Genomic DNA, 26471 nt, shown 5'->3' with positions numbered 1-26471 from the left:
ATGATGTTGGCAGTGGTGATGGAGGTGGCAGCGGTGGTAGCCAATGGCAATAGTGGTAGAATTTGCAGTGAAGATGAAGGTGATGAGCGTGGCGGTGGTGGTGCTGGTTGTGGTGGTGGTGGTGGCAGTTGCAGTTGAGATTGAACTGGTGATGGTGGTGGTGGTATGGCAGTTGTAGTGGAGGTGGTGGTAGCAGTTGTAGTAGAGATTGAGATGGTGATGGTGGTGACGTAGACGATGGCGGTGGCAGTTGCAGTGGAGGTGCTTGTTGCGTGAATTTTTACAATTAATCAGAAGTGACTTTTCCAGGGTGTAGGGGATATGATCGACATTCACCAATACCTAGTATCAGAGGCGTGATGTGAGCATAGGTAAATGTTTCCCAACCCCTAACAAAAAAATAAAAATAAAAGGTTGTCAGAAACAGCATTAAAGCAAAACAATTTTAAAAGTTCAATATGTGACTTGTATTTAACAATAAAAGGAAATAATGCATCATGTATTATTGTTGACGAATTTTAAAGTGTGTGTCGATACAACACACAAGCAAGAAAATAATAAATGTTCTTAAAAAAAGTGTCCTAGCATAAAAGTAACATTTGTAACTGTTTGTATGGTCGCTACGATTATATATATATCTTTAATGAAAAGCAGGAGAGAGAAATCTTTTTCTGACTGAGGTAAAAAAAAATTTTTTTTTTTTTTTTAAATAGGCGTCACCACTTATCAAGGCCGATAGGCCACTCAAGGATAAGGGTTAAAGAGTATAGAGTAGTCAAAAGGACAATATAGTAATCAATAGTAATGGAAGTTCGGTAAATTTGTTAACTTAAGTGGAACGGCTCATCAGAAACTTGTTCACGTTGGACTTGAAGACAACCATATTATAGACAGCTGGAAAGCAGGAAAATGGAAGACAATTCCACAGGCGTGCAGTTCTAAGAAAGAAGCTTAGATCATGGAATCTATGTTTAGGTTTAGGCACAGATAAAGAGTGGGGGAAAATTATTGATAATGTTTTCAGCTATTCTAGTGTTTCTTGTGAAAGTTTGGCGAGGGGGGACCATAGATTGAAGCTCAGTCGAACACTTTCTATGAAAATAACGATAAAGCAGAGACAAACTCGCAACATCTCTTCTGTGAGATAGAGGTTGCAGCGAAGAGAAAAGGACATCTTCCACCAGGCTACGAAGTCTATTTTGAACCCTATCAAGGCAGGACAAGTCTTTTCTTGCAGCTCCTGCCCATATGTGGCAACAGTATTCCATCCTTGGACGTATCTGGCTCTTATATAGATAGAGAATTGCATCAGCAGTGAGATATCTACTGGATCGATAGAAGGATCCGACTATTTTTCCAGCGGCCTTGGCAACAGATTTGATGTATGTGTTCCATTTAAGATCAGGAGTAAAGGTCAAGCCCAGAAGCCTGTCAAAACTTGAGGCCTCCCCAAGACGAGAGCCATTCATTTCAATTGATGCCAGATGGGGATCAGAACGTTGATGATGTAAAGATAGAAGCTTGGTTTTAGATGCATTAAAAGTAACCAGCCACTCCTTTCCCCATTGTACAACGTGATCAAGATCAGAGGAGAGAAAATCGGAGAGAACTTGGTTGTTTACTGTCTTAGATGTGCTACCATAGATGGTAATCTCATCAGCAAAAATGTCTACAAATGATGTAAGGATGTGATTTGGAAGATCATTAATGTAGATCAGGAAAAGAGTTGGGCCCAGGATGGACCCCTGAGGGACTCCAGCATTTATACTGTGAGCTTCTGATTTTTGCCCATCAACTACTACTCTTATGAACCTATCAGAGAGAAATGATTTAATAATTGAGAAGACATTTCCAGCTATACCATAGCTGGAGATCTTGTGTGTGAGTGTATTTGTTTAATGGCATTTCAACCTCTAAGAGTCATTTAATGCCAAAAAAGTTTTGTTGATAGGTTTTCAGTTTCTTGTAAAATTTTTAAGTTTCTTGAAAATGTTTATCTTTTGAAGCAAGATGTTTTAGGTTTTCCGAAAAATTGTTTTAGTTGTAAGAGATTTGTTTTTCTAAACTGAATTTTACTTGTTTACTTTATAGGAGTTTGAATACGTTTGTTTCTTTTAAATAGTTTATGATTTGTTGGGGTTCCACTTCTTGGAACACTTTTCTAATGTTTGTTGTTTTAAAATATTTCTTCCGAGTGTGTTTGTGTTTTCTACATTCTGTCAGATGTTTAATTATTAGTTGTTGGTTGCAGAGTGTGCAATTTGGTGTTTCCTCCACTTTGATTAGGTAGGAATGAGTTAATTTTGTATGTCCGATTCTTATTCGGTTTAGTACATTCTTCTCTTCCTTTAAAAATCTTTTGTTTTTAATTATTGGTTGATGTTCGTGCAATTTGTTTGCAGTGCATTTGTTCCATTCCTCTTGCCACTTGTTTTCTATATATTCGTTAATTTTTCTTTTTAGGTCTGTGTGTGGTATTTTAATTTTTTCCATTTGGTGGTTTGTGGCTTCTTTAGCCAGTTTGTCTGCCTTTTCATTTCCTGGAATGCCGACATGACTTGGTATCCAGGCTATTATAATTTTTTTATTGTTTTTTTTCGGTTATTTCATTGTATTCTTGTATAATTTCTGTGATGAAAGGGTGTTTAGATTTTACTTCAAGGACTATGATACAGAATAGCGAGTCTGTATATATTATGGCTTTTTGTTCGTTGATGTCTTTGATGTGTTTGAGAGCTATTTTGATGGCCCGCAGTTCGGCTGTATATATTGAAGCCTCGTTGGGCAGTCGTATTTGATATTGATTTTGTCCATCTGTGCATGCTGCAGTTGTTCCGTTTATAGTTTTAGACCCATTATTATATACACCGGTATATTTCTATGTAGTCTGCATATTTTTCTCTTAGTTCTCCAAAGTTGCTTCTGTTTGTTATATTATTTGTAATGTTTTTCTTGAAAGTAGTAAGTGTTATGTCGGTTTCTGGTTTGTGTAATGTCCATGGGGGTCTGTCGTTTGTTTTCTGAGTAATGATATTGTCGGGGTTTTCATTGATTTGATGTATTATTTCTTTAATTCTGTGTCCAAAGGAGGGTATACTTTTTGATTTTCTTGAATAAGAGTTTGTACATTGTAAGTTGAAGGTAGTTTGTATGTTGGGTTTTCGGGGTTGGTTTGTAGTTTTGTTGCGTAGTGTAATGCTAGTTTTTTCCATCTTAAGTGCAGGGGTAGTTCTTGGGCTTCTACGTGAAGGCTTTCCATTGGAGAAGCTCGATAGGCTACCAGGCTAAGTCTAGAACCATACAGCAACAATCGCATAAATACTTATAATAAAAAATAATATTCTTATAATAAATTGTAGGGAAATACAGTGACAACCACATAAATTCTTATAAATAATAATATATATTCTTATAATAAATTGAAGAACTATACAGTGAAAACCACATAAATTCTTATGATAAATAATAATATTCTTATAATAAATTGTAGGGCAATATAGTGAAAACCACATACATTCTTATGATAAATAATAATATTCTTATAATAAATTGTAAATCTATACAGCAACAACCACATAAATTTTTATGATAAATAATAATAATAAATTGTAGAAATATACAGTGAAAACCACATAAATTCTTATGATAAATAATAATATTCTTATAATAAATTGTAGAACTATACAGCAACAACCACATAAATTCTCATGATAAATAATAATAATAATAAATTGTGGAAATATACAGTGAAAACGGCATAAATTCTAATGTTAAATAATAATATTTTTATAATAAATTGTAGAACTATATATTGAAAACAAAATAAATTCTTATGATAAATAATAATATTCTTATAATAAATTGTAGAACTATACAGTGAAAACCACATAAATTCTTATGATAAGTAATAATATTCTTATAATAAATTGTAGGACTATACAGCAAAAACCACATAAATTCTTATGATAAATAATAATATTCTTATAATAAATTGTAGAACTATACACTGAAAAACCACATACATTCTTATGATAAATAATAATATTCTTATAATAAATTGTAGAACTATACAGCGACAACCACATAGATTCTTATGATAAATAATAATATTCTTATAATAAATTGTAGAACTATACAATGACAACCACATAAATTCTTATGATAAATAATAATATTCTTATAATAAATTGTAGAACTATACACTGAAAAACCACATAGATTCTTATGATAAATAATAATATTCTTATAATAAATTGTAGAACTATACAGTGAAAAACCACATACATTCTTATGATAAATAATAATATTCTTAAAATAAATTATAGAACTATACAGCAACAACCACATATATTCTTATGATAAATAATAATATTCTCATAATATATTGTAGAACTATACAGTGACAACCACATAAATTCTTATGATAAATAATAATATTCTAATAATAAATTGTAGAACTATACAGCGATAACCACATAAATTCTTATGATAAATAATAATATATATTCTCATAATAAATTGTAGAACCATACAGAAACAATCGCATAAATACTTGATAAAAAATAATATTCTTATAATAAATTGTAGGGCAATACAGTGAAAACCACATAAATTCTGATAAATAATAACATATATTCTTATAATAAATTGTAGAACTATACAGTAAAAACCACATAAATTCTGATAAATAATAACATATTCTTATAATAAATTGTAGAACTATACAGCAACAACCACATAAATTCTTATGATAAATAATAATATTCTTATAATAAATTGTAGAACTATACGGTGAAAACCACATACATTCTTATGATGAATAATATTCTTTTAATAAATTGTGGAAGTATACAGTGAAAACCACATAAATTCTTATGATAAATAATAATATTCTTATAATAAATTGTAGAACTATACAGTGAACACCACATAGATTCTTATGATAAATAATAATATTCTTATAATAAATTGTAGAACTATACAGTGAAAAACCACATATATTCTTATGATAAATAATAATATTCTTATAATAAATTGTAGAACTATACAGTGAACACCACATAGATTCTTATGATAAATAATAATATTCTTATAATAAATTGTAGAACTATACAGTGAACACCACATAGATTCTTATGATAAATAATAATATTCTTATAATAAATTGTAGAACTATACAGTGAACACCACATAGATTCTTATGATAAATAATAATATTCTTATAATAAATTGTAGAACTATACAGTGAACACCACATAGATTCTTATGATAAATAATAATATTCTTATAATAAATTGTAGAACTATACAGTGAAAACCACATAAATCCTTATGATAAATAATAATATTCTTATAATAAATTGTAGAACTATACAGTGAACACCACATATATTCTTATGATAAATAATAATATTCTCATAATACATTGTAGAATTATACAGCGATAACCACATAAATTCTTATGATAAATAATAATATATATTCTCATAATAAATTGTAGAACCATACAGCAACAATCGCATAAATACTTGATAAAAAATAATATTCTTATAATAAATTGTAGGGCAATACAGTGAAAACCACATAAATTCTTATGATAAATAATTATATTCTTATAATAAATTGTAGAAGTATACAGCCACAACTACATAAATTCTTATGATAAATAATAATATATATTCTTATAATAAATTGTAGAAGTATACAGTGAAAACCGCATAAATTCTTATGATAAATAATAGTATATATTTTTATAATAAACTGTAGAACTATACAGTGAAAACGACATAAATTCTTATGTTAAATAATAATATATATTCTTATAATAAATTGAAGAACTATACAGCGACAACCACATAAATTCTTATGATAAATAATAATATATATTCTCATAATAAATTGTAGAACCATACAGCAACAATCGCATAAATACTTGATAAAAAACATAAATTCTCATGATAAATAATATTCTTATAATAAATTGTAGAACTATACAGTAAAAACCACATAAATTCTCATGATAAATAATAATATTCTTATAATAAATTGTAGAACTATACAGCAACAACCACATAAATTCTTATGATAAATAATAATATTCTTATAATAAATTGTAGAACTATACAGCGACAACAACATAAATTCTTATGATAAATAATAATAACTTCATAAGTTGTAGCACTATACAGTGAAAACCACATAAATTCTGATGATAAATAATAATATATATTCTTATAATAAATTGTAGAACTATACAGTGAAAACCACATTAATTCTTATGATAAATAATAATATTCTTATAATAAATTGTAGAACTATACAGTGAAAAACCACATACATTCTTATGATAAATAATAATATTCTTATAATAAATTGTAGAACTATACAGTGAAAAACCACATAAATTCTTATGATAAATAATAATATTCTTATAATAAATTGTAGAACTATACAGTGACAACCACATAAATTCTTATGATAAATAATAATATTCTCATAATAAATTGTAGAACTATACAGTGAAAAACCACATAAATTCTTATGATAAATAATAATATTCTCATAATAAATTGTAGAACTATACAGTGAAAAACCACATAAATTCTTATGATAAATAATAATATTCTTATAATAAATTGTAGAACTATACAGTGACAACCACATAAATTCTTATGATAAATAATAATATTCTCATAATAAATTGTAGAACTATACAGTGAAAAACCACATAAATTCTTATGATAAATAATAATATTCTTATAATAAATTGTAGAACTATACAGTGACAACCACATAAATTCTTATGATAAATAATAATATTCTCATAATAAATTGTAGAACTATACAGTGAAAAACCACATACATTCTTATGATAAATAATAATATTCTTATAATAAATTATAGAACTATACAGCAACAACCTCATATATTCTTATGATAAATAATAATATCCTTATAATAAATTGTAGAATTATACAGCAACAACCACATAGATTCTTATGATAAATAATAATATTCTCATAATAAATTATTGAACTATACAGACAACAACCACATATATTCTTATGATAAATAATAATTAATATTCTCATAATAAATTGTAGAATTATACAGTAACAACCACATAAATTCTTATCATGAATTATAATATTCTTATAATAAATTGTAGAACTATACAGTGAAAACCACATCAATTCTTATGATAAATAATAATATTCTTATAATAAACTGTAGAACTATACAGTGAAAACCACATAAATTCTTATGATAAATAATAATATTCTTATAATAAATTGTAGAACTATACAGCAACAACCACATAAATTCTTATGATAAATAATAATATTCTTATAATAAATTGTAGAACTATACAGCGACAACCACATAAATTCTTATGATAAATAATAATATTCTTATAATAAATTGTAGAACTATACAGCGACAACCACATAAATTCTCATGATAAATAATAATATTCTTATAATAAATTGTAGAACTATACAGCAACAACCACATAAATTCTTATGATAAATAATAATATTCTTATAATAAATTGTAGAACTATGCAGCAACAACCACATAAATTCTTATGATAAATAATAATATTCTTATAATAAATTGTAGAACTATACAGCAACAACCACATAAATTCTTATGATAAATAATAATATTCTTATAATAAATTGTAGAACTATACAGCAACAACCACATAAATTCTTATGATAAATAATAATATTCTTATAATAAATTGTAGAATTATACAGCAACAACCACATAAATTCTTATGATAAATAATAATATTCTTATAATAAATTGTAGAACTATACAGCGACAACCACATAAATTCTTATGATAAATAATAATATTCTTATATAAATTGTAGAATTATACAGCAACAACCACATAAATTCTTATGATAAATAATAATATTCTTATAATAAATTGTAGAATTATACAGCAACAACCACATAAATTCTTATGATAAATAATAATATTCTTATAATAAATTGTAGAACTATACAGCAACAACCACATAAATTCTTATGATAAATAATAATATTCTTATAATAAATTGTAGAATTATACAGCAACAACCACATAAATTCTTATGATAAATAATAATATTCTTATAATAAATTGTAGAACTATACAGCGACAACCACATAAATTCTTATGATAAATAATAATATTCTTATATAAATTGTAGAATTATACAGCAACAACCACATAAATTCTTATGATAAATAATAATATTCTTATAATAAATTGTAGAATTATACAGCAACAACCACATAAATTCTTATGATAAATAATAATATTCTTATAATAAATTGTAGAACTATACAGCGACAACCACATAAATTCTCATGATAAATAATAATATTCTTATAATAAATTGTAGAACTATACAGCAACAACCACATAAATTCTTATGATAAATAATAATATATATTTTTATAATAAATTGTAGAACTATACATTGAAAACAAAATAAATTCTTATGATAAATAATAATATTCTTTGATTGAGATTGTCGGACTGACTTCCTCATCTTGGTTGTTATTGTCACAACATTTCGGCCGTTTTGCCCTCCGGCCTTCGTCAGGTGAACCGTTTGTTAGGAGTCTCGAACCCAACCCTTTATTATTATTACGGGGGTACCGTGTTAGGACTCCAGCTAGGCTTTGGGACATAGTTGCTGATTCTCTTTTTTCAATGTTACTTTTTTACTGTCTTCATTCAGGATTGAACTCAGCACCTTTGGGTAACTGTAAACTTTGATACAACGTCTAGGACCACTCGGCCATATGTCACTAGGACAATTCTTAGGTTTAACCTTAACAAAAACCAACTATGTTGTTATTCAAGGTTTTCTCTCTCTATCAGAGGTGTCCAAATTGTATTCAGCTCTATGCTTGGTTTGCTCAGTAGGTTGTTATGTCCGAGCATGTGAGCTGTTTCTTTAAGTTTTCTCACTTTCCAGTGGGTCTCTCTGTTTATTATTTTTACTTCATCCCATAGGGGGCGATGGTCCCCCCTCTCCATCCAGACATGGTTGGCTATACCCGATTTTTCCGTCTCCCCTTTAGTTACCGCTTTTCGGTGTTCTTCCACCCTTACTTTAAGGGGGCGGCATGTTTCACCCTTGTAAACCTTTCTGCAACTGCATGGGATGGAGTATATGCAGTTTTTGGTCATGTTCTCATCCATGCGGGGCTTCACTCGTACCAGGTGTCGTCTGAGTGTTGACTCACTTTTGAATACCGTCCTGATGTTGTAGGGGGCACATATTCTCTGAATCTTTTGTATGTATGGTAGGCAGACCGTTGGAGGTTTTTGGGTTTCATTCTCCTCTCTTATACTATTAACACGTCTGGTGGACAGTATGCTATCGGGGTAGTTGTTACGACGGAGGGTATTCTTCAACCTGACCATTTCTTGGTGGTATGTAATGGTGTCGCTACTTATTGTCTCTGCTCGATGTTGTAAGCAGCGTGCGATTCCATGTTTGATACTGTATGGGTGATGGGAGTTGAAGTTTAGGTATTGTCCGGTGAAGGTAGGCTTGCGATATACGGATGTCTTAAACCCATGCTCTGTGCGTGATATGAGTATATCAAGGAGGGCCAGTTGGTTATCTTTTTCTTTCTCCATTGTGAACTGTATCGATGGTCTTATTGAGTTCACATGGTCTAGGAGAGCCTGGATGTCTTCCTGATGGGGCCAGAGTATGAAGGTGTCATCAACGTATCTTAGCCACATGGTGGGCTTTAAGGGAGCTGAACCTAAGGCCATGTCTTCGAAGTATTCGATGTATATGTTCGCCATCACTGGTGATAATGGCGAGCCCATAGCTAGTCCCTCTTCTTGTCGATATACGTCAGTACCCATTCTGAAGTAAGTTGTTTCTATGCAGAATGTCAGCATTTCCATTAAGTTTGGCAATGGTACACATGTGCGCTCTTCTATGGAGAGGTCCGCAGCTAGTTTGTCTTGAATTACTGCTAGTGCCTCACTAGTTGGGACTTTAGTGAACAGGCTAACCACATCTAGGCTTACCATTTGGTTTGTACTGATGGATGCTCCCTTAATCAGTTCCATGAAGTGGGCAGAATTCTTTACATGTGTTGCTGACTTGCCTGCTAATGGGTTTATTATATCCACAAAGTACCTGCTCAGTGGGTGGCATGCTGAGCCTCGGCAGCTCACTATGGGTCTGAGTGGAATACCGTCTTTGTGTATCTTGGGGAGACCGTACATATGTGTTAGCTTACTGTAATGCTGGACCAGCTGTCTATATCTCATCGGAGCTTCGTTGTTTTTCGTAAGAATTTGTAACAGCTATTATATTATTCTTATAATAAATTGTAGAACTATACAGCTATTATAATATTCTTATGATAAATTGTAGAACTATACAGTCACAAGCACATAAATTCTTATGATAAATAATAATATTCTTATAATAAATTGTAGAATTATATAGCAACAACCACAAAGATTATTATGATAGATAATAATATTCTTATAATAAATTGTAGAACTATACAGCAACAACTACATAAATTCTTATGATAAATAATAATATTATTCTTATAATAAATTGTTGAACTATACAGCAAAAACTACATAAACTCTTATGATAAATAATAATATTATTCTTATAATAAATTGTAGAACTATACAGCGACAACCACATAAATTCTTATGATAAATAATTATATTCTTATAAAAAGATGTAGAACTATACAGTGAAAACCACATAAATTCTTGTGATGAATAATAATATTCTTATAATAAATTGTAGAACTATACAGTGACAACCACATAAATTCTTATGATTAATAACAATATCCTTATAATAAATTGTAGAATTATACAGCAACAACCACATAAATTCTTATGATAAATAATATTATTCTTATAATAAATTGTAGAACTATACAGCAAAAACTACATAAATTCTTGTGATAAATAATAATATTCTCATAATAAATTTTAGAACTATACATGGAAAACCACATAAATTATCATGATAAATAATAATATTCTTATAATAAGATGTAGAACTATACAGTGAAAACCACATAAATTCTTATGATAAATAATAATATATATTCTTATAATAAATTGTAGAACTATACAGCAACAACCATATTAATGCTTATGATAAGTAATAATATTCTTATCATAAATGTTAGAACTATACAGTGAAAACCACATACATTCTTATGATAAATAATAATATTCTTATAATAAATTGTAGAACTATACAGTGAAAAACCACATACATTCTTATGATAAATAATAATATTCTTATAGTAAATTGTAGAACTATACAGCAACAACCATATTAATGCTTATGATGAGTAATAATATTCTTATCATAAATGTTAGAACTATACAGGTAAAACCACATAAATTCTTATGATAAATAATAATATTCTTATAATAAATTGTAGAACTATACAGTGAAAACCACATAAATTCTTATGATAAATAATAATATTCTTATAATAAATTGTAGAACTATACAGTGAAAACCACATAAATCCTTATGATAAATAATAATATTCTTATAATAAATTGTAGAACTATACAGTGAAAGCCACATAAAATCTTATGATAAATAATAATATTCTTATAGTAAATTGTAGAACTACACAGTGACAACTACATAAATTCTTATGATAAGATGTAGAATTATACAGCAACAACTACATAAATTCTTATGGTAAATAATAATATTCTTATAATAAATTGTAGAACTATACAGCGACAACCACATAAATTTGTACAATGAATAGACAATTATTATTCATCGGATCACTGTTCTCATCTTGGGTGTTATTTCACAACGTTTTGATCGAGATAAACTTCTGACCTTCTTCAGGTGTATCTTATCAAACTTGGGAATGTTTCTGTCGAACATGAGTGTGTCCGCCAGGACCCGTGTTGCAGTGGTTAGAGTACTGGGAATAATCAATTGTATAAGTGATATTCTCCTGAAGGTTGAAGGTTCAATCCTCAGTGTGGGCGACCGAAATATACATTTGCGAATTACTTAGGACCTTTATCCAATCATTGCTGAGGGAACAAGAGCATGTTACCCCCGTGAAGTAAATAAAGGTACTGCTTGAAATTCCATCCACATTCTCGAGTTCGACAAGATACACCTGAAGAAGGTCGGAGGTTATATTGACCGAAACGTGAAAATCACACTCAAGATTAGAACGGTAGTCCGATGAATAATAATACAACAAATAGATAGTCAATGTTGATCCTGTGGTTTCTTTCGCATCCTGTTCAAGAAATCATGGCTCCTAAAACGTTGCCGAAGTAGTTGGTTTTAAGCTGGAAGAATAGTTGCTAAGCGGACAAATCAGAGAAATTGGATTGTTGCTGGCATGTTGCATCCACTGTGCGGGAGCTACATTGATCTGTAAGGTGTTAATATAACCCAAATTTACTCAAATAATTTTAGGATTACACAAAAAAAATATTGGAATTACCAAAGATACAGATTAAAATATACATAAAGGCACCCCCTGAGCAAGGCCGGACAATACTGCTAGTATATATATATATATATTAAGATTATTAAGAGCGTAATAACATATAATATGGCAATGTCTTCCCGTATACGAGTTAAGAAAAATAACCAGGAGACAAAAAAAGATAAAACCAAACTACAAATATTAGATAATAATATAAATAAACAACAAACTAAAACCCGCAAACGTAAGAATAGACACAAGGAGATCCTATGGTTCAACCCCCCGTATTCCAAAAACCTAGAAACAAACATAGCTAGAGAATTTTTTAAAATATTAGATAAGAACTTTAAAGCCCCCCATAGATATAATAAGATTTTCAATAAGAACACAATTAAAGTCTCTTACTCTACTATGCCTAACCTTCATCAGAAAATAATTAGCTCTAATAATAATAAAATTAATAAACTACAAAATGCAACTATACAAAATACATCGGACTGTAACTGTAGAAGAAAAAATAAATGTCCCCTACAAGGCTCATGTAAAATTAAAAATGTTATCTATAGCTGCACAGTATCAAAAACTCCAAATATACAAGAACCTATCAACAGCCATAACTCAACTACCAGATTAAATAATAACACCAACTTAAATCAATCTACCGATCAATTATTAACCAACCCACCACATTATTATCCAACAATAGACCTAACGGAAAATAATCATAATAATCAAGAGGTAATATATATTGGTTCCACATCTGGCCCAATAAAACATAGAATTTCAACGCACAAACATTCTTTTAAAAATAACTCTCTATCAAACCAAACTACTCTATCCAACTATATTTGGCAACTAAAAAATAGCAATATTTCTTTCAACTTAAAATGGCAAATAATTGAGACTTGCAAATCATATAAACCAGGAGATAAATTTTGTACATTATGTACAAAAGAAACCCTAAAAATTTTAAAATATGAAGATATAAAAAGCACAACCAAACTAGTAAATTCAAGACACGAGCTTCTATCGTGTAATCATAAACGTTGGTTTAAATTTAATAAATATAAACCACCTTAAATTATTAAAAATTACTCATTAGTAAAAATAGATTTTTTTTTTTTTTTTTTTTTTTTTTTTAATAAATTAAGTTAAACCAATTACCGCCCTTAGACTCGTAAATCAAATAATAAATAAAGCCATGACAATTATCTCCCCTTAAAAACTTGCAAAAAAAAAAAAAAAAAAAAAAAAAAAAAAAAAAAAAACTCTCTCTCTATAGATATTAACTGTAGCGTCTCTAAATCAAAATACGCTAACGGAAACAATTTACTGCACGAGCGTCGCCCTTTTAAAATTCATCATTCAATAAAATAAAAAGCTATAGCAAACATCTAAATGACTACTTTAAATACAGTTCCTGATTTCAAAAAAAGAAAAACCAAAAGGTAATTATATATCTATATATTTTTAAATCAAATTTATTATGTAAATTCAAAAATATATATATTTTTTCTACTCATTTCTATCTCTAACCTATACAAATTTTCTTATTAATTTTCTTATAAATTTTATATCCAAACCTTTTACTTCAATTTTTCAGATTCATCTGCCTTACTTTTAATGCTAGGTTTATTTTTGGTGTCTTTTCAATTCAATAGAAATCCTCCTAAATTTGCTGATGAGGAGACCGTGCTTACCAAAAAAACTATGTATAATTATTCTACGTGACTTCATGTATACCACAAATAAAAAGCACGGATTTCCGAAACGATCGTACAGATAATTGACTTTGTTGTTGTTCCTTCTTATGAAACTGATTTTTAATTTAATTAAATTTTGATTGTTAAATTTAAAAAATTTTAAAACTTTTAAATTATAAATCACATTACTTAATATTGAATTAGCTCTAGGACATTTAACTATCGAGCTTATTATATATCTAAATTACAACGAGCATTTCCTGTATTTTAATTAAACTAGTAATTTCACTATTACATTAAAATACACTTAGCTCTTTAGACTATTATTCTAATCTCCTTTAAATTATATATATATATATATAGGCACTGCCAAAACTGGGGGGGCAGGTCAGTACTTTTTGACGGACCGTCTTTTTAAAAATCTACCAAAAATCAGGTAATTATCCGATCAATACGAAATTTTCAGCGATTATTAGGAGAAGAATGAACTTTATAACAGTGTACTTATTTTTCATAAACGATATTTATATATATATTTTTTTTTGCTTACAAAACCCCCCCTTGTTTTGAAGTGGGAACAAATATGCTTAAAATAATCATTTGAAACTGAACAAAACATATTGTGTTGTTGTAAGGGACAGAATTATAGATTAAAAAAAAAAAAAAAAAAAATTGTTTGCATACCTTATTTTGACGTCTGAATATCAGAACTTCGATTGTGTTTAATTATCCCGCTTTTGAGTTTTGAAGTGTGAAATTCGGTGAATATGTTAAGTAAAATAATTAATTTAAGTTAAGCAAAACAAAAAAAAAAAAATTTTTATATTTATACGAAAAAAGCCATTTTAAAATTTTTGATAAATAAATTAACAATTTTTTTTTAGCGAGCCGAATAATGCATGACCATTATTAAACAGAGCATGCTTTGAATAATCGATACAAAAAAAAAAAATTCGATAAATATTGTGCCCTTTGTGTTAAAAATAGCATCATTTTTTTCGATCTCGTTTGAAAACGTTTGCCGCCTTTCGACTACGGTGGACCAAAAGCGCTGAAATAATTTTTTTTTATTCTGCTTTAAATTGCCCCCTCCCCCCATTTTGGGGAGCCTGGCCCCCACACACATACACATTAAAAACCAAACTCATACAAATGGTCACCCATCTGGTACTGGCCAGCCTCAGCTTAATAATACATTGAAATTTTCGTCACTGAAAAATAAGTTTTTTTGGCCTGTTTAGTCTTCCATAGTTTTCGTCTCATCGAAAGAAAACGTAAACAGAGTCGATCTGAACTCTTCGGCGACGCGAAATATCTGGTTACATATATGAATAAGTGGAATTATTTGAAATTCAGGTACTTATATTATAATATTTTTGCATATTCTCTTAGAAAATCATCCTAAATCTTAGTTAGACAATAAATGAATAAATAAATTATTTCAAAAACCCTTTTTTTTTAAATATTTAAGTACGTTTTTTGTGCAAGACAAAAAATAACAATTGTTAACTTTTTGGGAAAATTTAACATTTAAAATTGAATTAAAAATAGTAGAAAAAGTTTTACATTATTCTGTTTTCTATATGATAAAATTCAGGGTTTTATCTTTCTGGAAAAAAAAAGTTACTCAGAAATAATGGATTTTAATAAATGTAATTTAGTTTTAAAAAACAACAACAACTTGATTTTGCGGCCATTTTTGGTGGTGCCTAATATATATATATATAATCGATTTGATTTGTAAATATTAAGTAGGACAACCCTTGGTTTGCTTGGTGGCTGAGAACTGTAGTTATGATTAGCATAGACAAATCAAAGATACAGTGAACATAGACCTCCACCCCAATTTTTTCATTGACCTTATGCCTTATTTTGTTTTGTTAAACTTGTTTGGTGAAATAAAATATATAAATCCAAATCGGATTTATTGAACTTATTCCAATGTGGTACATATGCAAAAGGAATTAACAAGAAACTTTGCTATTATGGGATCCATATTGATATTACAGTTTGGAAAACATATCTGAACCCTATTCTAGGTTCAGCTTGCTGAGATAATTAAATTGTGATTCTTTAAGATTCAAACTTCCTTTCTTCCTCAGTCTAGAAGTCTGTTCCTATATTAGGGAAATTTACTTAAACATGGTATATTTATCTGCCAAGAACTTAATTGAACTTTTCAGCTTTCTGCTGAAAGAAACCGCCAAATTACAAACCTTTTAACCTGCCACAGTTGAAGTAAAGAACCTATAAATGTCTTTACCAAATCTGGGAGCCCGCTTAAACTCAGAATCATTTTTGAAATATAGAAACTTGAATGAGACGACATTCAAGGTGAATTTTCTAATTTGCGAATTCTCAACGTTTCAAGATTCTTTTATGTGTTCCTCAGAATTGTCTGATCTATTTCCTGCTTTGTTGGTCTCGAGGTCTCCACTAATTCGTTGTCTTAACACTTCATTGTAATACAGCTTCCTGTTCTATTAACTTCTTTCCACTGCAAGGTTGTGGAACTCTCTTCCTGCTCACTTTTTTTTTCTGTCATTGCAATAATCAGCTTTTGTTCTTGTTAGCTCCTTACATCAAGTGGCTTCATGATTTCCATAAAAAAAAAAAAAAAATACAAATACACTCTGCATAAATAATCAATCTTGGTTACAAGTAAATAATATAACTCGTTTTTAATATTTTTTTTTAAATAAAAATATCAATCCAAAGTTTGGTTTAAATAGTTTTATTATAAAATTTTTGTAAATATATAAAAAACGCAATCTTGGTCATAAAAATTTGCGAAACAATCGCAAAAGTCTGAATAAGTCAATTATTTTATATTTGTTTACAGAGGCTCTGTGTGTGTGTGTGTGTGTGTGTGTGTGTGTGTGTGTGTGTGTGTGTGTGTGTGTGTGTGTGTGTGTGTGTGTGAAGGTTAAGGTCAACCCCGTATCGACTGAAATCTGTCGTTTTGTTTCCTATAAGTCACCATGTATGAAGTGTTACAGACTGAAGTCGCATGCAACCCAAAAGAATTCATCCAAGAAATGAATAGATTTTAAACGACTTAAACTCTCATTCAGTTTATTTTGAGGGAATATAAAAACATATCAAAATAAGAAACCAACAAAAATTGAAAATAAATTGAAAAAAATGTTATGTATGTGGAGTACCTACATATAAATGTTATGTATGTGAAGTACCCACATATAAATGTTATGTATGTGGAGTACCTACATATATACAATTTTGTCTATAAAAATAGTTTTACAAAATACAGTGCTTTTGTGCTGAAATAGCATCTAATTTCTTATTAGTGGAACTTACATGATGTCAACTGACAGACTAAAACTGACTAAAATACAAAAGGATCAGTAGTTCTACATGCTTTTATATGTGTATAATATGACATTTTAAAGGTGATCTTAGAGAGAGAGATGAAAAAAGGGAGAAAATTCTATATCTACTTAAGAGGTGTCTATATCTATATATAAATGTGGAAGAGTATAATAAGAAGGCTATATATATATATATGCTTATTTATTATATTTCACCCTTTATATATACGAATCCATTTATTTATGAAGCTCGATGTATGTTAAATATAACTACAGAGCATATAAAAAAAATGGCAAAACAGCTATATTCCAAATTCCAAGATGTTGTTCATTTTACAGTTTATTTTTTTCAGCATGTTAAAATGTTCAAGTGCAGAAACAATAATATAATTATTATGTCAGTTTTGAAATATTTTCCGCTCTGACTCATTATAAGAATTAGAATAAAATAAAATAATTTGGGTATGATAAATCTGAAAAGATTGGAAGAATAGTTGCAATTGCGTTTTATGATATTTATGCCATCTTTGATTTCATTAAAATCTACGAAACAGGTGCTGTCAAGAATTGAACATTTTAACATGCCGAAGGAAATAAATGGTAAGATGTGTTACATGGAAAAGGTTGCCCCCTTTCCATGTAAATAAGAAGAATATTAGATAAATGAAAATGAGATTAGGATAAGCCTAGAATCGAACCCTGTAGGCAAAGTTAAGAAATGGAATGTTAGAAATTTAGTCTATTGTTAAATTCTAGTAGAATAGTTAAATATTGTTTGTATCAGAAAAAAGAGTTGATTGTCCATTCTTTTAGAAATCGGAATATTAAAATTGTCAGTTAAAAGAATGAGCAATGCAAATTAAATTATATTGTTTAAAAATAGGTGAGATTAGAATTGAGGATTCTTTTGTTGTCAAAAGTGTGATTGGACAAACATGTAAAGCCACGTGAAATTGGTCACGTTTGAAAAACACACTTCTGACGTCATAGACAAAGAACATTTCTTCATATCATGGGTTCGGATTTTAGTCAGAGAAATCAGTAAGAGAAGTCGGTCAGCAAGAGAGCCAGAGAGTTGGTCAGTTAATCCCTCGGAAGCAAAGGAAAAACATTTAGACTATGTAGATCCAAATTTTAATTCCTTCCGGTCGATCAGATGAATAAAGAAATCATCATTGTGTTTTGTAACTGTTGTCTTGTGTCATCGTTCATCATGAAAAAGGTAATGTGTTTATCATCTTATAATGAACATTTCCTTCCAAGTCTTATGTATCCCCACCTTCATCATCATAAATGAAGTATCTCCTCCTCTCTGTGTCAAAAGAACTGTAATATATATAAATGTCTTCTCTTCCTCATCATCACTATCGTTATGTCTGTATTACATGAGTCCCGTTATAAGTCTTCAATATGAAACCCCTGCTATTCAACAGATTAACATCTTACAATTTAGTCTGTCAACTTTTTCATTTATATATATATATATATATATATATATATATATATATATATATATATATGAAAAATGTTTTTAACATGGAAAGGAATAAAAATGTAATAAAATAAATATTTCATAATTTCTTAGCTGATTTATTCAACCAAGTAATGAGAATACAGACACTCTTCCAGACTATGATCAAAACCCATTTAGAGGAAACGATTATTTTTCACATGACCAAAATCAATGCCACAATGCTTTCTAACAGAGAGAGAAGAATTCTTAAAAAGAGATAAAAAATGAAAAGAGCAGAATTGTTTTCTTGACTGGATCAGATACAGGCTATTTACTATGTGACTAAAAATTCCAAGGTCGCTGGCACTACATCCATTTGATTTGACAGACTTGATGGAGTCTAGCATTTGCCAACTTTGGAAATTTGTGGGAGAGTAGTCCTAAATAAAAGGCTAACAATTATTTAAGAATAATAGTTAATTGGATGGATTGTCAGTTGAATGATGAAGACTGAAAATGATAAATGAACAAAATTTGATGACTTCTGACAAGATGATTTATGACATTTATTGCCATTTGAAGACAACCATGTCTTAGTGTACGTCAAGGGTCTCTTTTGGATCTAACTTGCTTCCTGGTCTTTATTAATAATCTTTCAAGTCATATTCTGATATAATTTGTTGACATCTACAAAGATAACATCTATTTTTGACAGCATCTCAACAAGCATTGATGATCAAGATCTTATGAATTCTCTTTCTTCCTATCCAGAGCATATGCTGCAGTAAGTCTTATTAATTTTTACACATGTAAAATATAGCCTCTCTCTTTTCACCATTAATGTTTAAATCCTTGTTTTCTCCCAGTCAAAATGAATGGCTCTCTCCTTGAGGAAATCCCCTGTTTTGATAAGCTTCTGAAACTGACTTTCATTCCATATCTAAAATGAAAAACTTATATCAAAGTTGCTGCTTGGAAAAGTGGTGGATCATTCTACCACCCCCGAAAGTACCCGACTTCAAATACAATCCTCGACATATATATAAAATTCAGATTGAATCCTGCTGCCTAAACACACACAGAATAATTGTACCATGTTCATAGGTGCAAACTCACAAACATATAAACATATGAACTTAATTTTACAAACAAAATAACTCTTTTTTCACCAGAACATTCTTTGGACACTCAGAACTCTTATTTCTTGCCAGTTTTTCATTTTTCTTAACACGTTGTCAACAATAAAAATTAATTATTGATGGATAAACTTGTCATTATTCCTTTTGATATTGTTGTTCCTCTATAATATAATAATGTTTGGGGTCCATATTATTTTAATCAAATATTTCGTCATAGTTAAGATCATGGCAACAATGAGTAGATTAAATGCATTATTGAGATATTTTTTCATGTGATTCTTTAACTCTTATACATAGCAGTGCATTTTTTTTTTTTTATTTGTTATAAATTTTCTTATGAGAATAAATCTATTTTTCAGAACATCCACCGAGCAGCCAAGCCGTTTTGGAATACACCTGGCTGAAGAAGAACACTGTAGACCTCGTTCATACAGGAGTTCCAGAACATTACCGAAGAAAAGGTATTGCGAAAATCCTAGCCAAGGTTAGTTACCTTTTTTTCTAGATTTTTAGGAGTTATCATCATCATTATTTGCAATGTTTGGTTGTCATCAGTGATAGATCACCCATACATGGAGCTGCAGTATTCCTTGTTGAATATTGAGTTTGTGCTACCTGAAGAAACAAAACACGGTTGATTAACACAGCTAGCCCAAAATTTGATGCAATGATGAAGGGCATCTATAATGGTTACCTTTAGATGGAAATACACCCATCACTAAATAATAAATAAATACACCCATCACTAAATAAATGCTAAAATGGATGAAAGCCACATCCCATAGGGAATGTGACTACCTTGATGGTGTAGATAAAATCTCAGAATGGATGTTATTGTAGATGCTTGGGTGTCCAAAAGGGTTATATACACTCACCCAAATTGAGATTACACAAAATCTGCTGGCTAGCAAATTAGAGAGATCAAGTTCCATCAACCCTCATGCTCTCTCTATACTCTTTTCTCACCTCACTCATTCACCATAGCAGGGTAATAAAAATATACCATTATACTTCGTACATAAGTGCTTGTTGCTATTCTTTTAAGCAATCCCATTTATTTTTACCAATGTATATTCATGCATAAAATATTTTTATTGGAATCAATAAAATCTAAATAAACTTGACACTTTAAGAAATAAAACAGATTTTTATTAAAATAAATTGAAACACTATTTTTAATTACTTACTAATATTTTAACTAAATAAATTACCCTTTGAATAAGTCTGTGTTTTTAAAAAGGGTTTTTAATAAGATATATTGTTAAAAAGAGGACACGGAGTCACATGGTAGTTATACATGTTTAAAGCTTTTGAAAACAAATGAAAGTTATCAAATATTTAACAGACATCATCAGACAACAGATGAACTTTGGATTTATATATGGCACATTCTTCATATGTCAACTACAAGAGATACGTGCATGTGCAGCAGGAAACTATGCAGCAATCGTGAACCTGGAGTCCTCAGGGAGTGCTATGGTGGACAATGCAAAACATGGGTCTAGAGGTGTGGCTTATCTGTCTTGTGTAATATATGCAGATGAACATAGCATGTGTGAATGACATGTGCTGTGACAGTTTCAATGTCAAGATTGGGGTCCACTAGGGCTTTTCATCTTTCGTCTTAGAGGCAGTGTCAAGAGATTTTTGGTTGGGTTGTTAATAGGAATTACCTTATATTATTATTGCCAAGTCTTTGGAACAGCTAAGTGTTATGGGACCATTATCTACCCATTGATGGACTCTTCCAAATACTATTAATCGAGAGCAAAGTACTCTCTTTGATATGGGACTATACTGATATTCAACTGACAAGTAAGCCTAGCTTATGTAACCACTTTTCTTCATATCTTGTTCTTTTTTCAGTATACAGTAGCGTCCAAAAGTTAAGGAGCGGTTGATCATTTTCTTTTAAATGGCTTCTAACTTTATCTTTTTGGTGAATTTTCCAATGTTTAATAATGGTAGTTAAATAAAAAATATTTTTTTATTTTTGATTTCGAATACATATTAGTTTTTTACATATAAACAAATTTAATTAAATTACTGGTGTCCAAAAGTTAAGTAACGGGGGAAATTATAATGAAAAAACAAAGAATCCCTTTAGTATTTAGTGAAAAGCCCCTTGTTTTCAATAACACTATGGCATCTTTTGCTGCCAGACAGAACTAATTGTTCACATGTTATAGGGGAGATGTTATTCCAGGATTTTCTTATATATTCCCATAAATCATCAAGATTTTTTTTTTTTTTTTTTTTTCTGTGATTTTTATCACCAATAATTTTTCAAACATTTTCAATTAGCCTAAGCTCAGGGCTCCGAGCTGGCCAATCCATAATGCAAATATTTGAATCTATTTAGCTCTTATAAAACTATTTTTGCTTTATGGCACGGTGTGCTGTCTTGCATAAAGATATCAGGATCAGAAAGATCAGGAACCACATGTTCTCTAATCAATTCTCTGTACATTTGGGCATTTACTTTTCGATGAATCTTCACAAAGAGGCCAGTTTGAAAAACTCACAACAGAGAAAAGTGATGCTGACACAGTTTTTGGGAATGATCAACATCTGCAACTAGATCCAAAACAAAGGTGTCGGTGAATTAAACAAAGATCTTTTCAGTGAATTCTCTTATTTTAAAAAACATGTAAGAATTAAACTCAGTCTATAGCATTTACAGAGAATAAAAAGAGGAGTGATTGCCATGTTTTACAGAGTGACTTTGCAATCACATACAATATCCAAATAAAATTTAAAGTGCTTTGTGGTCTTGGAATTGCATAAATTTATTTACTGCTGCTCTATATAGTAAGAACCAAGTTTGCCAACCATTCCTGATAATTACAGATAGGCAAGACAAAGGAAAGATTTATAAATGCTTTGACAGACTACATTAACTTTGAAAAAGTGACATGTTTGTAATGTACGCAGATGGATCATCATCAGAATTTAAAAATAGATACATTATTAAACTAAACTATTATCTAAAAAATTCAGTGCAAATTTTTTGGAATTATTTTGCTACATCATATTGAAAAAATGTTGTTGATGGAATTAGTGGCTCAGACAAATTTCTAGTGAAAAAAAATGTCATGAATAAAAAGTGAAAATTCTGTGATTGTACAAAACTGAACCAATTTTTACAAAGTGGCAAAGGATGATATGAAAGGGTGCAGGGGGTAACAGTTCTTCATATTATTGAAGGACAAATTTCATAGTTAATAAAATATATTAAAGATGCCTCAAACATCAGTAAGATGCATTTTATACAGGTTCACTCCACCCAGTGTGAATGCCATACAACAAACAAGATGCATGTTATTAGTTGTTGTGATGGTTCAATTATTGAAATGTTGAAAACAAATTTTAGTAAGAATCCATCACCAACTGTTGTATATGAAGGTGCGGAGAAAAACTCAATGAAGGTGATTGAATTGAAAAAAATTTTAAAATCCCCTTGTAAAGTTGTGTCGATTATAGATCCTGATAAAGAAGTTTTAGTAATGAAGTATTACCAAAAAAGCAACTTTTACTGGCCAGATAAAGCTTACATAGTTACATACCGGTCAAGAAATGGGTTTGTAAAACTAAGTCCACCCGTTCCAGTAGGAATAGTAGATATTGGTAGAAATCAGGATGTGCTTTTTCATTTTTAACCTGAAATTATTTAATAAATATATTTTATAGCATTGTTGTATGAGTATGTCATTTGTTAGTGCAAGAGAAATGAAAATAATTGCAGTCAAAGAAATGGTTAGAATCTTAAAAAGATCTCTTGGTTGGAGTGACTCAATTGCTGATGATTGTTTTGCATTCGGTAGGATGCCCCGTCCCCATGAAAAACAAAATTATAAGAAAAGTAAAATTGAATTATTACATCCAAAGTGGCTGCCGAATTTGATGTCAATGAGCCGTCTGCTATTTTCAGCCAGTGCCTCAATCTATTTAGGAATTTTTGTCGCAGTAAAAAATAATTTATTAGAAAATGTTTCTTTTTTCAATTTCATTATGAAAATAAAATCAAAATTTAAAAAAAAAAAAAAAAAGAAAAATATTGATTTTATTTTATATGGATTCGAAATATAATAAACAATAATTTATAATTTAACAAATGATAAAAGTTTTTTTTTTAAATAACATCTTTCTTTTTATAAACAGTAAATCTTTTTTTAGATGAAAAATAATTTTACAAACTTTTTTATGAACTATAAAATTATTCAAAGTAATTTTTATAATTTTCAAGAATTTTTATGGCTCTATTCTCAAAAGCAATTTAATTAATATTTTTAGGTTCATATGTTTTAATTATTTATTTAAAAGATCACCGGTTTTAATTAATTATTTTTAAATTCATATGTTTTAATTACTTTTTTAATATCATATGTTTTAATTAATTATTTTTAAGATCATGTGTTTAATTAATTATTTTTATGATCATATGTTTTTATTACATATTTTAAAGTTCAAAGTTTTTATTATTTTTAAGATACAATATTTTAATTAATTATTTTTAAGATCATAGGCTTTATTACTTATTTTTCAGATGGAACTGTTGTATTACTGCTTTAATGACGACACACAACTAAAAGTTATAAATAAAATAAAGTTTTATAAAATAATGTTTTACTTTTTGAAGATACTCAGCACAATTATAGAACCCCATAATATAAAATGAATACCACCATCAGTTTCATCATGAAATTATACCTGAGAAAACCTGTTTGATCATCGGTTAGGGTTTTTTTTTATGTTGCATATCCGGTACAGCGACATCAGCAATATAGTATAGATTTGATACAGCTATTGTTTTCTCAAATTAATGTTCGACTTTCTTTTCTTTTCAGAAAGCATTTGATCATTTCCTTGACACAAATACCGAGATGGTAATCTCATGTACATACTTAATCAAATTTGTTCAAGATACAAACTACCGCTCATTGGCTGAAACTCATTGTCCTCCCGTAAAATAGTTTTCTGGATAAAAAAATGTTCAATGAAGATTATTGTGTGTGGATAAAAGTTACCAAAGAGTTTTATTTTTCAAATGGAATATTATTATAATTGAATAAAATTTGCACAAAAACAATTTTTCTTGTCTTGTTCAATTTGTGGCTGTTATGTGTAAACATGCACAATGCTGCATGTTTAGTGAGGATGCATAAATGCAATGTATAAATGTACAAACAGCAGATTTGCAATCGGAAAAATAGTTTAAGAGAAAATATCACTCAAAAATTGGAGTGCCTCTTTGAAAAATAAATTGCTTTTAAAAATAAGGATTCATGCTGAAAATAAAGACTATTTAAGATTCCACAAAAGTCCATGATCAATGCACACAATTGTCAAGCAAGTAACTGCGAGACACAACAAAATGCTGACTCGAAACCAAGTTACTTGCGATCACTACTATTGCCTAATAAAGCTTTAGATATACTATAAAAAAAAACAAATTTAAAATTTCCTCAACAAATATTTAATGAATTCCTTTGGAAGAGTAATAATAATAGTCATGTTCTTCTGGTTCATTTGAGATATTATTTCATATATTTTGATCTAATATCGATCTTAAAAAAAAAATCTTTATACAAAATTCGTTCATAAGAGTTTCTCGTATGTGTAAAAGCTAGTTATGCTAAAGTTTTTTTGCAATTTTTATTGATTTATACTAAATTGCATTTAATGAGCCGCCCTATTTTTTAAATAGTATTTTCAAGTTTTAGAATATCTTTTTTTATTAAATTTTTAGATGAAAGTACAGAATAGTTACAAAACACCTTCCCCTCCTCATATTAAATAATAGGTTTCTAAATATTAACATTATTATTTCTACATGGGTAGTTAAATGCACCTTTTTTCTACAACCTATTTCATACTGACATAATTTACTGCACAATAAAAATGTCACTTCACAAAGGAGGAAAGAGCGCATATATATATATATATATATATATATATACATATGTATATATATATATATATATATAAAATAAAAATTACAATTAAATTTACCAAAATGATCCAAGATGGTAAAATTAAAATATATTATAAATATTAGAGAAATAATATTTATAAAATTATCTCAGTCAGCTTTTGCTCGATAAAACCAAATAGGAAATAGAGCTTATAGCTTTGGATTTTACTTGTACAAATGGAAATTCTTTTAACTTTCTTGAAGTTTTACATTTGGATTTTACCGTCACTGGATTTTTTATTTTCCACCAGACAATCCATTCATGTGTAATCACCTTTTTCTTCTCTATATTCCCTCTGCTTCACTTTTTTTGTTTTCAAGTAAGATCTTTGACTTACTTGTTGTTTCATCGAATACTTCTGCATGCAAAATCCGAT

The 26471-nt window shown here is 29.2% G+C and overlaps 1 protein-coding gene across 1 annotated transcript; it reads left to right on the top strand.

Moving 5' to 3' along the window:
- LOC145267195 (protein NATD1-like) lies at positions 1–25209 on the top strand. Its single transcript, XM_080123259.1, has 3 exons — positions 1–133; positions 20480–20604; positions 24968–25209. The coding sequence occupies exons 1-3, from the start codon at positions 1–3 to the stop codon at positions 25091–25093; spliced, it is 384 nt and encodes a 127-aa protein (XP_079979385.1). The 3' UTR covers positions 25094–25209.
- Positions 25210–26471: the final 1262 nt, after the last annotated feature.

This window comes from Euprymna scolopes, chromosome 42, assembly GCF_053919585.1.
Source record: "Euprymna scolopes isolate OS-2025 chromosome 42, ASM5391958v1, whole genome shotgun sequence".
Lineage (NCBI taxonomy): Eukaryota > Metazoa > Mollusca > Cephalopoda > Sepiida > Sepiolidae > Euprymna > Euprymna scolopes.
This window is presented reverse-complemented; position numbering and strand designations above follow the sequence as displayed.

What these genes read in the sequence shown, in the direction of transcription:
- LOC145267195 (XM_080123259.1), top strand. Translation starts at nt 1, where the DNA reads ATGATGTTGGCAGTGGTGATGGAGGTGGCAGCGGTGGTAGCCAATGGC. An exon ending in TGGTGGTGGTGGCAGTTGCA is followed by an intron (nt 134 to 20,479) that starts GTTGAGATTGAA and finishes TCTATTTTTCAG; the next exon opens with AACATCCACCGAGCAGCCAA. An exon ending in TTGCGAAAATCCTAGCCAAG is followed by an intron (nt 20,605 to 24,967) that starts GTTAGTTACCTT and finishes TTTTCTTTTCAG; the next exon opens with AAAGCATTTGATCATTTCCT.